Source organism: Magallana gigas, chromosome 9 (genome assembly GCF_963853765.1).
Source record: "Magallana gigas chromosome 9, xbMagGiga1.1, whole genome shotgun sequence".
Lineage (NCBI taxonomy): Eukaryota > Metazoa > Mollusca > Bivalvia > Ostreida > Ostreidae > Magallana > Magallana gigas.
The window spans coordinates 30,284,377-30,298,267 of record NC_088861.1 but is presented as its reverse complement, the minus strand read 5'-3'; the positions used below and the strand labels follow the sequence as shown (position 1 = coordinate 30,298,267).

General features: G+C 35.8%; 1 protein-coding gene across 1 annotated transcript; it reads right to left on the bottom strand.

Moving 5' to 3' along the window:
- Positions 1-1,353: 1,353 nt before the first annotated feature.
- LOC105337332 (myb-like protein X) lies at positions 1,354-13,403 on the bottom strand. Its single transcript, XM_034477493.2, has 8 exons — positions 13,318-13,403; positions 10,631-10,698; positions 10,109-10,354; positions 9,112-9,777; positions 8,589-8,836; positions 8,172-8,239; positions 5,840-5,905; positions 1,354-4,435 (listed from the first exon to the last, which is right to left on the bottom strand). The coding sequence occupies exons 2-8, from the start codon at positions 10,680-10,682 to the stop codon at positions 1,486-1,488; spliced, it is 4,296 nt and encodes a 1,431-aa protein (XP_034333384.2). The 5' UTR covers positions 10,683-10,698; positions 13,318-13,403; the 3' UTR covers positions 1,354-1,485.
- Between the last annotated feature and the right edge of the window lie 488 nt (positions 13,404-13,891).

Genomic DNA, 13,891 nt, shown 5'->3' with positions numbered 1-13,891 from the left:
CCCTTGTTGATATTTTTTACATTTCAAATATTTAAAGTACACGTATATGTATTTTTCTGCCAACGTGTCATAAGATTTACAAGCTATACTGATTTCAATAAAAATTAAATGTTGTTGAAGTGGCGATTTTTGTCGTTATTAACTTGGCCCCAATACTTTCCTAGAGGTTCAGATCGCCTTACTATACAAAGCTTATCTTTCACATTAGTTTTAACTGATTCAATTTATCTTTTATTCACTTTAGTGTAAAACGCCTGACTGTTAGATCATTAACTGAAACGGACCCAAGTCAGTTTTAAATTGGCGTTACTTTTGATGTATTTCTGAAAATAAACTTTCTACTTGCATAAATTATGTAAAACAACTTCAACATTATTCTACAGTATTAAAAAAAAAATTAATCAAAATCCAAACTTAACTAAATGAAAACATGACAGTATTTCTGGTTTTGAAAGTGCGTGTAATTTTTTGGTGGAAATCATTTTTCAACAATTTAGCGTGTATTCGGAAGGCGTTCTTCTTACTATACAATGCGCATGCCATGGTATGTTCTTTTAATTACCGGTATCTTAATTGAAGCTGCTTTCTGTCAAAAAGTCTTTATAGAATACAACATAGCAGAATATATTTCAATTGTGTAAAATTTCTTATTTACATGTACATTGTAACAATAAAATCACTAGCACCTTTTTTTTTTGGGGGGGGGGGGGGTTAAATTTCATAGTTCAAACTGTGCTAAAAAAGTGATATGTTAAAATCTACGTGGATATTCATTCCTCACGTTTAAGGTCAGACGCGACATATCTTCCATTTTTCCCCATCTCCACAATTTGAAGATTTCCACTTAAGTAATATAAATTAATTATGTTTTCATGTTATATGATACTTTTTAAATTAAGATACAAAGTGTTCAATTGAAAATATATAATATGACTATTTATAAGCATTAAAATGCATTTTGCATGCTATTTTATGGAAAATTCTAAATATTCTAGCTCCGAAAAAGCCTGGTAATGTACCCTGAAGTTTTGGGAAGTAACAGGTTTAAATGTTAATAAACAAGGGATAATATATCAAGGAAAATTATATAAAATTGAGGAAGGTCTCGTGTGTCCTTAATAAAGAATTTACAGTTACTGTATTACAATGTGCTATTTCAATGGCAAGAATTGCACTGAAACTCAAAAGAAGTTGTGCTCATACACCCACATAAAAGCTCTCAAACACTGCTTATACTTGTACCAAAGTTGCCTCAATTTCCTCACATCAGATGAATTTCCCCATGTAAATACCATAAAAAATCAGACAACATTTTTGCAAAAACTAATTTTACTAACAAAAAAAAAACTTTCTACAAAAACTTGTATTCATACAAAATTGTCCCTGAATTTATTATGCATAATACTGACTGAAAAAAAGGGTTGAAAAGTAGTTCAAAATCATAAATAATACACAATAACAACCGAAATGCTTTTCTCCACTATTTCACCAACGATTCTTCTGCCGACCTTTGCCCTTTTTGGCGTTCTTGCTCTTCCACTTGGGTGGAGCTTTGGTGGAGTCTGCAGCACTGGGTTCTTTGTTCTCCTCTCCTCCACTTGTTGGGACGGGTTGCACACTGGAGTCTGCTTTGGTGCTTTCAGCTTTCTCCACTTGATCCATTTGACATCTACCTTTCTCGATTTCAGACAACACCTTCTGGGCTTGCTCTGGGTTTTTTCTTTTTTCTGAGCTGTCCGATCTCTGAGCTACAGACTGATGTTTCTGATGAACATCCTTTGATTTGACATCTTCCATTGTACTTGTACTCTTGTTATTGGCACGATGATGTTTCTTTTCATTCCCAACTTCTTGAAGTGAATCACCAGAGCAGACTTCACCACCCATTTCTTTATCAATCTTTTCTGTCTTTGTTTCCAAAGACTTGGACTTATCCTGTGTCTGTTTTAAACTAGAATGACTGCCTGTCTTGCTCTTGCAGGCTTTGGGGATTCTGGATGGAGTAACACTTCCCGCTTTCCCATGATCCACTTTGGTATTACTGTTCCATGGAGGTTTCACAGCATGCTTCAGCTTCTCTTCTGATTTCGACAATGTTTTGGACAACTTAAGCTTGGTAAATTGTGCTTCGTTTTCAAGACTCTTAGAAACAGAAGACTTTGCAGAGTTACAGCGTTTCTTTGTAGCACTGGTCACAGATCCCTGAGGAATATTTCCATGTGTATATCTGATCAACCTTGCTCCATCACTTTGACTCAGACAGTAGTTATGTTGATCCCCTGCTCTATTCATACCCACGTCCTCCAAATCCAGATCATCCTTGGAGAAACAAGACTCATCCTGATCTGTACACTCTTCCTCCACTACTTCACCAGACTGTCTCACACATACATCATTCTCCTCCTCTGTGTGAAGCTTACAAGGAAACTCCACATTCTCAGCTACAGACAAATCACACATGTTCACCACCTCAGCAACTGACCTACACATGATCTGGGTGGTACCCTCCCTCACTGAAGCCCCGTTCTCTGGAGGCCACTCTGTGTGGGTGCTGGATGACACCACTCCACACTGTACACCATCCTCCTGCTGGCCTGGTTTGAGCTTGGTGATGGAAGTAACGTTTGGAAGCACCTGTTGTAACATGGACAGGTACTCCTCCGGACTACATCTACCTTCCTCTGCTAAACTGAGGTCTTGCTTCACACACAGGTCTAACTTCTCCATCTCCTCCACACAGAGATCGTGACTAGGCGAGCTATTGGCAGATATGATGGCACTGTCTGATGTCTGGATACTTGTGGATGAATCTGGATTCTCATCACAGGTCTCCTTTTTGTCCTTTTGCTCTGGGCTTGATTCTTTTTTCTTGCCTTCATCAAGTTTTGATTCCTCAGATTTAAATTCCTCTAGACCAGATCCAACCGGATGGTGAAGCTTCATAGTCAGTCCGGACAACAAATCAGCCACTTCTTTCTCCAGCTTGGCTTTGTTTTGAATCAGATTTATGTTCTTTACCATCGACGGCTGAAGTTTTTCTGCATATCCAGATGCTGGGGTGTTTGGGGGAACTTCAAACTTTGGCGTCATCACACAGTCAGGACTTACCAACAAAGCTCCTGGAAGGCTGCTCACTTCAGGCTCAATAAAATTCTCTGTTTTAATGTCATCACCACTCTCCTCAAAAACGTCACATCTCTCCTTCTCTGATGATGGTGAGCCTGCAATTTTTGGCTCTATAGGTGAAGACTCAAAAGCAGAGGTCAGCATTTCCTTTCCTGAATCTTTCCTTAGAAACGGACTACCATCAGTGTCTGCTTCTGAAAATCTTGAAAGACTGGAAACCATATTTTCTGCCTTGCAATCAAACAAAGCCTGTGGGACATCTGTCTCAGGTATAACTGAAGCAGACACATAATCAGAACTGGATGGTTCGCAGCATTCGTCATAAGTTTCTTTTTCAATCCTGAGTTTTCCTTCTTCTGAAGACACTTTTGAACTCCTACACAACTCTGAAAGGTTTGGCACTGTGTTAATCACAGGTTCATCTACACCTGCATCTTTCTGATCAGCTAACTTTGTTTCAGCTGAAACGGAGCTCTCCTCAAGAGAAAGTGCATTGATGCTGGACTGGATGATTTCTTTAGCATACTCTTCCACTTCCTTGGCCAGAAGTTGATTCTCCACCTTACTTTCTTCATCTCCCTGCTCCAACTTTCCTTCAGTAGAATCCTGTTCTGTTTTGGGTTTCTTGGAATCCCTTGCCACACTGTCATCTAGCCGATCCTTTCTCTTGTCGTACAAGTCTGACTTTCTTCTCTCTCTTCCATGATGGGAACCAGAGTCCTTTTTGTCCGTCTCCACTCCTTCCCTTCTTGCTACAGTAATGTCTATCTCCCTAGCTTTCACAGTCTTCCCTTTCTTACACGGAGACAACTTCTTCCTGGGCATTGCACACTCCAACTGCTTATCACAAGCACCACCTCCTCTCTCATCCTTCTCATGGCTTTGTTTGCAATTCTCTTCTTTGGCATTTGCTTTAGGAATTTCTTTGGGTTTATCTCTTCTTTCATTTCTTTCTTTCTCACTGAAACTGTCCCCGATTTTATGTTCCTTGTTAAGTTTAGCACCATCTTCTTTAGCACTGTCTGTCTCCCTTTCACTATTTTTGTCCTTATTTGATGGTTCTTCCAACTGAGCACTACATTTTTCTTCACTTTCTTCACCATCTCCAAGTTCAACTTTTCCTTCCTTAACCCCATCTGAAATGGCATTGACCTCCTCCTTTTCACTATGAAAGTCCCCGGCATTTTGATCATCCCCATCAACCTTGTTGTCAGCAGCGTTTTCTCTGACCACTTCTATTGATGGATCATTTTTCAGTCGAACATCTCGACACATGCCACTAGACTCTTTCTGCCATCTTCTAGCTCTTCTACAAAATAATTGTTAAAAACAACATTTTTATATTGTGGAAAGACCATTTTTACTGAAATTTGCTAAAATCACCACAATTATATACAGGATCTCTCATAATTTGCAATGGTAAATAATTTTTATCCAACAAGTTTTGTGTTTTCTATCCCCGAGTGAAAGAAAACGCACAATTTGGATAAAATTCATATACCACTGCAAATCATGAGAGATTCTTTTTATATCGTTTTACCAGGGTTTTTTCTGAAGAATTTAAAACTATGAGCTGCACAACACATATACAGTAAAACTCGTTAGTACAAACATGGATATAGTGAATTTTCGGATATAACGAAGTTTTTTTTACGTCCCCAGTGAAATTTTTAACAAATCTTTGCAAAATTTTACGGTTATAATGAATTTACGGATATAGCGAACTGATTTCAAGTCCGGTAGAGGTGAATAATTATGAAATTGATCACTTTCATGATGAATTTCTTCAAAGTTAAAAAAGTTTTCACTACCATTCAACAAAATAGTTTTGATGAATTTAATTCATATAAATTTTTTGATTCACCATCCAATTGTTAAAGGTATCAAAGTAATGTATGTTTATTTGAAGCCTCAATTAGCAAAAAAATATACATGTATATAGTAAATACGTTATAGTTAATATTGCGAATTCGTTATACGGATATAACGAATTACGGATATAATGAAGTAAATTCATTGGTCCCTGGGATATCGGTATAACCGAGTTTTACTGTAGTACTATAGTACAAGAAGTCAACAATTTTTTGCATGGAAAAAACTTCCTTGAAGATTAACAAACAAACATTTCATTTTTAAACACATTTTCATTAATTCATGAGAAAATAATAAAACAGCTTTCAATGCTTCACAACTCTACATTAATTAATTGAATTGATTTTTTTCTCATACGTCAATCAAACACCTTATCCTATATAATGTTTAGCTATGATGTCACATTGGGTAAGAATACACAATGGAATGTCAAAATTAAGATAAACATGTAATATTGTTTCCTATGTCACTTATAACGCAAGATCTGATTGGTTAACAAGCTGGGTGTAAATTTCTGTACCACCTGCTGAAGCCGGTGCACGTGCTATAAGATTTATTTATCTTTATTCTGAGTGATCTTTAGACCAGATTTTCAAGTTGCAAAGCACTGGTAAAACATTATCATTTTACAATTTGTATAACATAAGAAATAAATTTGTTAGCCAGGCTCAAGGTTGTACAGGGATTTACCCCATGTTAAATTCCATACACCCCGAGGACTGCTACAACACCGGGACTGCTACAACACCGGGTGAATCCCTGTACACCCTTGATTGGACCTGGATAACTAATACCGGTAATATTTTTTAAAATGAAAGGTTATTTTTTCAGTAATACATACTTTTCATTTCTACTCTGCCATTTTTTCTTTTCTTTGGAACTGTTGCTTCCAAGTCTTGGCAAATGACTGAAATTAAAAGGACACAAATCTCATATCAATGATATCATAAAAAAAAATTCTTATTTCAACTGTTTTAACAAAACCCAACCAAAGCATACAATTTTGAACAGTAAACAAACTGGATAAAAGAACAAGATTACTGTTTTCATGCCAAAATTCAGAGGCAAAGTTGACCTTTAATCTCTATCAGTGACATTGACCTTTGACCTCTATAGATCTCCACCTCTAAGCCATCACATGGCCAAATGTAAAGAATACATTACGCGTAGCAAATGTTTTAGTTGGCAACTTGACAAAGAGACAGGGGAAATAAAATATATCTCCCCACCTCATTAATGTTAAAATAGTAAAGCAATTTAACTTGAAAGGGCATGGTCATGATTTTGTTCAAATTCTATTTTTCTGTTTTTATTATTTTCTATGTTTTAGGAATGCATTACTAATGACCAAATAAAATTTGAGAGTCAGAAATAGAATTACAGTCAAAACTGCCGTAGCGGTCACCCCTATTAAGCAGTCACCTTTCGTATGCGTTCATTTTATTTCCTCCCGATGAAAAATCCTATATAATTGCCCTCTAAAGAGCAGTCACCTGTCTAACGCGGTCAGCGGTCATCGTATTTTGATCCGAAACTGTACAGTCGACATGCATTAGGCGGCCATTTTGGCCGGTCACATGATTTACACCCGGGGATTTTAAACATGGCTTCCAAATATCGGGTAATAAATGTAAACAATAATTATACGCTTGAGGCGAGAGAAACCAAATTAATCGATGTATTTATAATACATAATTGGCAGATCAGATACGAATGGGAATCAAGTGAATTGTTTAAACAAGTATACACAATATGTTTGTTTTATAAACATGAATGAAATACAGGTGTCAAAAATGTCTGCGGCGAGGCAAGAGAAAATTCCTTGATTTAATAATATGATTTTGAGTTCAGATACCGTCGGTTAAAAACGTAATTGTTGATTTGTATTAAAAGTGTTTGTTTTCTATATATACGGTACTCATGAAAATGGTGTTAGTGTTATAATTGTGAAAGTGTCGGCGACAAGGTTTTACCACGTAATGACTTTTTTTTAATAATTTAAAGAAATATAAAAATTGCAGGCACAATGCATTGTAATGTATTTCTACTTATTTGTAAATATAATAGATACTATAAAAACATCAAATCAATTACTTTATCTATCATTTTGATACATTATGCTAAATATCAAGTATGTAATTGAAATAAAATTGAATAATTGTTCTAAAAAGGAATTTGATGTTGGCAAATTCACAAGTCTCTATTCAAAGGTCACCTCTGTTAAGAGGTCACTTTGGGTGCCTCCTGAAGGTGACTGCTTAATACAAGTTTGACTGTATAAGAAAGATACAAGCCTCATAATTCTTTGTCATGAAAACAAGAACCGTACCCTGTATACATGTTTACATAGGTTCAATATACCAGTAAAAATCTTTTTCAAGCTCATTTTTCTATTATCTTATTCAATTTAAAGGGGCATGGTCACAATTTTGATCAATTTTTATTTTATTATTATCTACAATGCTTTAAGATTTCATTTCTAATGATTAAATAAAATTTGAGAGCCAGCCTTAGAATTTTCAGCAAAATACAAGGTTCACAATTGCTTGTCATGTAAACAAGGCTCGTTCCGTGTTTTTGTTTACAAAGGTTTAATATACCAGTAACAAAATCTTTTTCAAGCTGGTTTGTTTATCTTCTTATTACTTTTAAGCATAAAAAATAGTTTCTAACGTTTAACACATTTTAGCTCTAAACCTGGAATTTTCACTTCAACTTTCAAAATGTAAACAAAAGCTTTGTTTACATAGCAAAACGAAGGTTTTTGTTTCCTATTAAAAAATGCCTTACTGAAGCATTGTAAACATTAAAATCGGAAAAATAATTTTTGACCAAAATTGTGACCATGTCCCTTTAAGCATAAAAAACATTAAATACAATCATCTTAGGTCTTAAACTGGAATTTTTACCTCAGCTTTCTAAATGTAAACAAAAACTTTGTTAACACCGCAAACAAATGTAAGCTCTGAAACTAACTTATATCTCAACGAATGGCACTCAAATTTTAGTTGCCTTCAAAAAATGCCTTAATGAAGCATTGTAAACATATTAATAAACATTAAAAAAAATTCTGACCCAAATCATGACCCTGTCCCTTTAAAGCCTTGTCAGCAAGGAATACTAAGATTGTATGGTATAATAAGGTACTGTATAAAAGGTTCCTCTGCACTTACTCTGCTATCCAAGGAGGAGAGAAGAGCAGCTCTGCATGGTATCTACAGTGATTGATCCAAATAGAGTACTGAAATATACAAAGGTACAACATACTAGTAAACTGGAGAAAACAAGGGCAAAGTTAAACACAGAGAACAACAGATACAGATAAATGGATCCAAAAAACCAGCAAAGACGAATGAAATATTGAGACTTAAGCATGGTAACTACACAGTATATTTTAGCAAAGAAAATAAAATTGTAAAAGCTAAATGAAAAAAGTCAATTCATCATTCATTTGCAAAAAATTCTATCAACAATGATTTAAAACAATACAAAACTGATTTGTTGCTGCAATATCAATTTATCCTCCAACTCCTAATTACCAGCCAACATTACTTTACTTTCCAAAAACTTGGTCAGTGAATATGCCTAACCTTGCGTTGCACAGCTATCTTGTACTGGTCCAGGATGGCCTTCTCGATGAGTTTCTGGTCAACATTCAGGAGACCCAGTTTATAAATGAGGTCCTTTGCTTGGACCAACTCGCCCTTCTCTGTCATCTGCTGAACGAAGTCCAGGTAATTCTCTGTTTCTGCAATCTGTGGTTTCTTCTCCCCTCTCTCTGGTTTCTGTGGCTCAAAATCAGTGGTGGTGACAGAGGGGACAGTAATGCTTTTATCTTCTGGAATCAATGAAGTTTTCACAGGTAAAATATTACAATATTTCCCTTGCACAAAAATTTATGTCTTTATGAATTTCGCACACTATGGTAAAGCAAGATTCCAAGGAAGAAGTTAATGATGAAAGTTTGAGCAGAGACATTCACTTTATTATAAGCTTAATGGTCATTATAACTTACACACAAAACAAAATTATTTGTATGAGTCTGGAATTTCGCTGTAAGCATGGTATTGTGGATTAACTAGAAATTAAACAAAGAATTTGGGATCAACCAACCTTGTTTTCCCACTTCTTCCTTTTTCTTTAAAGCAAACTGTGCCTGCTCAAAGCTTTCCTCTACAGTCCCAGCCCCTTCACTCTGATCCTCCATTACAGACACACTCTCCTTCCTCAAGGACGTATCCTCTTCTGACAAAAACATGGACGCTTCCTGGATTTCCGATTCCTTCCTGGAGCGTTCCTCTTCTGACAAGTACATGCTGGCCTCTTGAACCTCCGATTCCTTCCTGGACTTTCCCAATTCCTTTACTTCACCCTCTCTACTTTGCTCATCAGACTCCTCTGTCCTTTCCAAAACCCCAGTATTACAGTCATCCCTAATTTCGTCACTCATTTTATCCAAGTCGTTATTTTCCAGATCTCGGCACACAGATTCCATCATGGCAGCAGTCAGCTCTGGGTCACTTCCACAATGAGGCTCAGAATGACCTTTGCCTTCCTCTTGTACAATTACAATGCTGTCCATCACAGCCGAGCTAGGCTGTTCTCTGCTACTCCCTGAGAGCTCTGAGCTTGGTTGTTCTTTTTGACTCCCAGTCAGATCCTGGTCCTCCGGATGTATTACCTCGATGCTGCCCGAGGAATCCATGATCTTGGTTGGACTCCCTTCACTGTTGTCCTTCACCACTATAAATGACCCTGTTCCCTGGTCCTCTGGTAAATCTGCAAGGAAAGTGATTAGAGTCTTACAATATTATTGCTATGGAAAGGCTAGTTAAGTTTGCAATATTAATTCATTGCCCTCAATGTGTTGTTCAGGGTTGCAGAAGTCCGAACAAACAAGGAGGTTACATGATTGTATTTGGCAAGGATTTAAAGAAATTTCTCTTCTTAATTTTACTATGGATTAATATAATACTTATGAAATTATGTGCATATCTTTCCATCTATAACCAGAGTATCGTTCAAAAATCTGTACATCAAATGATTGTCTACAAATCAGGAATGAAAAGTCCACAGCTTTCTTGCTAAAGCTAATCATCCATAAACATACCCATCAACTCCTCCGGTCCAATGTCTACACAGGTGCCCGATGTGTTTTGACAGACGGGGGGAATGTTCCTGCTGTCCACTGCCTCCTGGTCCCCCGAACCCCGCCCATCGGTACCACCCTCGGGGGTCTCATCCTTAGGGTCAGTATCTTGGACTTGTTCTGCTAGCTCCCCCTCCTCAATGTGCTCGATTTCAGACGAGGTGTTGATATCTTCCTCACTTACATATTCGGCATCATGAGCACCACCTGTGAATTAATTTACAACCATTTATTATTAAATCTATTTCAATTTGACCATTACATTTCAAGGGACATTTATTCTCTGATATTTTCTGAAAAACAAAAATTATGTTTATTCAAGTGAATGATTTTGATCTATTGAACATCAAATTAAAAGATTAATCATTTTAAACCAATTTGACAACACTATTAATATGTTAACCTTATAATGCAAATTGATTAATAAAAATGATTCAGAAGGACTATTTAGAAAATTAAATACATTAATCAAGCTGAAATTACCTAACGCCCTTGAGATCTTAGAAGTCACGGATGAAATCCAGCCCTTAAGCATGGCTCCAAATTATGTTCTGTAATGACAAGGATAATACAATAACAACATGTGGTAATACATGTACTGTAATAACAAATGGTAATACTATTATAATAACATGGGTAATGATAATGATTATATTGTAATGACATGTTTTTGTTATGACAAAAGGTAATACAGTCGCACCTGCTGTTACGGCCACCTTTAATCAGCGGCCACTCGCCATGAGCGGCCAGTTTCAATCCCACCCGTTTAGTTTTTACTTTATTTTAACTGATTTAAGCGGCCACCTGTCTAACGCGGACAGCGGCCACTGTTTTTAGGTCCCGTGGTTTCAACATGCCTGTTTTCAACGGCCATTTTGTCTGTTTTGTCACATGACTTTTAACTCTGACATGTGACCCCGTATCGAAAGTAGCCAAACTTCGAAAGCTGATAATGAGTTAATGACAAATAATTGAGTGGGTAATTTGAAGACTGCTGAGATTTAATGAGATAATTGATTATCATAACACCTGTTTAGTGTTGTTTATATATCTACACGTACTTATATACTTCATTACAAAGTTATTAAATGGCCAGTCTTGCGCTAAACAGCATGTACAGCCGGTAATACGCACTTTTTTTCTGTAAAATTTCTTTGATAGAATAAAAGGGTGTTTATTATATATCCCAATGCAATTTTGATACTTTTTAAAGAGGTAAAACATTGGCTATCGTAGTTCAGCATATACTCTGTGTACGGAAACGCTACATCTTTGTTTACCGCATTTAATCACTTGAAAATTATTATTTGGGCGTATTTAGTAGAAAATATTTTGCTCTTAATCCTTTGATAGATACATGGAATTAAAACGGTCATTTAAAATTAATTTAAACTTTTTATTCATCAATCCGAGCTGTGCATGCACCATCTCCGTGTACGCCGCCATTACATATGCTATTAATTAATCTGTGCAATAGAGCCAAAATGAAAATACTCGGTGGTTTTTTTTTTATTAATTTGAAACCTGGAATAAGAGGCCACCTGTCTTTAGCGGCCAGTTTGTCATTGTCCCACAGGTGGCCGCTTAAAACAGGTGCGACTGTACTAGTACTGTAAATTGACATTCAGTATTGCTGAAACAACAAAGGGTAAAACAAAAATAACATTGGTAATGACAAAGGGTAATTATACTACTGTACAACCAGACAAAAGGCAATTTTAAATTGTAATGGTAATACTCAACAATGTCATGATAAAATGTATTATTATACCTCAATATTAGGATTATTCCATATAATACTTTATCTGATTGGTTCTAGACAACCACGTGCCAGGGAAATTATTTTTTATAAAACTTCTTATTTCCCTGTCATATTCGCCCCTTCGGAAGCATCATGAATTTTCATTCCATGCGTATAAAAATTCCGAGGATGAACTTACTATGTCTTCAAACAATTACTGTGGTTTCATTAATATCCAAGGGGATCAGTTTTCGTGGATGAAGTGAAAATCACAGTTTCAAGGATAGGTAAATTCGTGACAAATGACCCTATCAATACAAAATGTTAATAGAAATTGCACATCTAATTTCGTGAATCAACTATACAACGAAATTCACAAAAAATTGGTATTCAACTAATATTGATGAAACCACAGTAAAAAAAAAACACAGTTGTAAAAAAAATCTGATTATATCAACATGTTAAATCCCTTTTGTATCAGAAAACTAACATACTATATTAGGAAGAAACTGATAAACATTTACTACTCTTTTGCTTTACATGAATTGAAAAACAATTGAAACCCGAAGTAATCTATATAATTACCAGTCGTTCAGTATAATATTAAACAATTTATTGCATGAATTAAGGTTCAGGAGATATGAAGATTTATTCCCCCAGAAAAATAATAATTCCCTCGGGCGTTGCCCTTGGGAAATATGATGTTTCATGGGGGAACAAATCTTCATATTTCCCTCACCATCATGCAATAAATGTATTAAAATACTGTATGCAGTTTATGTCTACTGGTAAATACAATTCATGTTACTGTGGCATACATCTCTACAGTAAAATGCACACAAAAGTAAATTCATACTGTGAAAATAATACCAAAAGTACAAGTTACTGATTCGTTATTTACGTTCTAGAGAAAACAAATTTTGATATTTAAATTTATAAGCAAGTTTCATTATGAAATGTAATACGAGCCCCCATAACTGGACTAGCCTAGAGATCATATACAAAAAATGAGTCATTTAACCACCAATTTAGACTAAAACAACCAAAGGGGGGGGGGGGGGGGGGGGGAAGCGTTGAATTTGTTAATTCGTAATTAAGGCGTTAATTAAAATTTTAATTCTGATCAATTCCTTATGTACATGTACTATTTATCATTTTATAAAATGAATGGTGAAAGTCAGTCAATTAATCAGAGAATGTATATCATGTACATATAACGAGATCTAAAACAAATTCGAAGCATACCGAGATGCAACAAAAATACTTCAGACTCGACTAAACGTACAATGTCCAGGATAAATATACATGTACATATGCATAAAAAGTAACTTATTCGGTTTCTTCAGTAACTAGTGTCAGAGACATAAAGGCAGTTTTATTCGCACAGTGCAGGAACAAAGTATCTATTTTATAGCTATGCAATGTTTACCTCTGTGACTTGATTTTTCCGTGAATTTTGCCGCCAAATGTCCCAGTGAGGCCAAACGAATAGGGCAAAAAAAATGATTATCGGATAAAATTGAAACTATTTCTTTCGCTTTTTGTTAAGGGGGTGAGTTGGGGGTGGAGGTGTTAGGTCATGTTATTGGCTTTAAACCGGTACTTATATAGGGCATGCCAGTACTTACTATTACTTATCAATCGTATCCTGATTTTATCTATCTGCATGTGTACTGTATAGGCATATCAATAACGTTACATTGGCGGATCCAAGGGGAGGGGGGAGGGGGGTTCGGGGGTTGAACCCCCCCCCCCCTTTTCTCTGGGACCTATGAATTTTTTAATTTTTTTTTGAAAACGTTTAATGCCTATTTAAAGGCAATTTTCCCCATTTATAATAGAAATACTGTCATTATCTCAAATAAATGCTTTTAAAATTGCTTATTTAAAGAATTTCGTACTACGTCCCATGTGATTTTGTTCTTATATGAAAAATCCCTATCAATTTTTTATCGAAATAAAGTACATTGTACTCCCCTTCAGCATCCGGTGTTTATTACACT

Bases quoted from the DNA above. Each gene is read 5' to 3' on its own strand.
- LOC105337332 (XM_034477493.2), bottom strand. From the start codon at position 10,682: ATGCTTAAGGGCTGGATTTCATCCGTGACTTCTAAGATCTCAAGGGCG. The intron at 9,778-10,108 runs GTATGTTTATGG...CTTTCCTTGCAG, and splicing joins TGGACCGGAGGAGTTGATGG to ATTTACCAGAGGACCAGGGA. The intron at 5,906-8,171 runs GTAAGTGCAGAG...TTTTAATTTCAG, and splicing joins TCTCCTCCTTGGATAGCAGA to TCATTTGCCAAGACTTGGAA.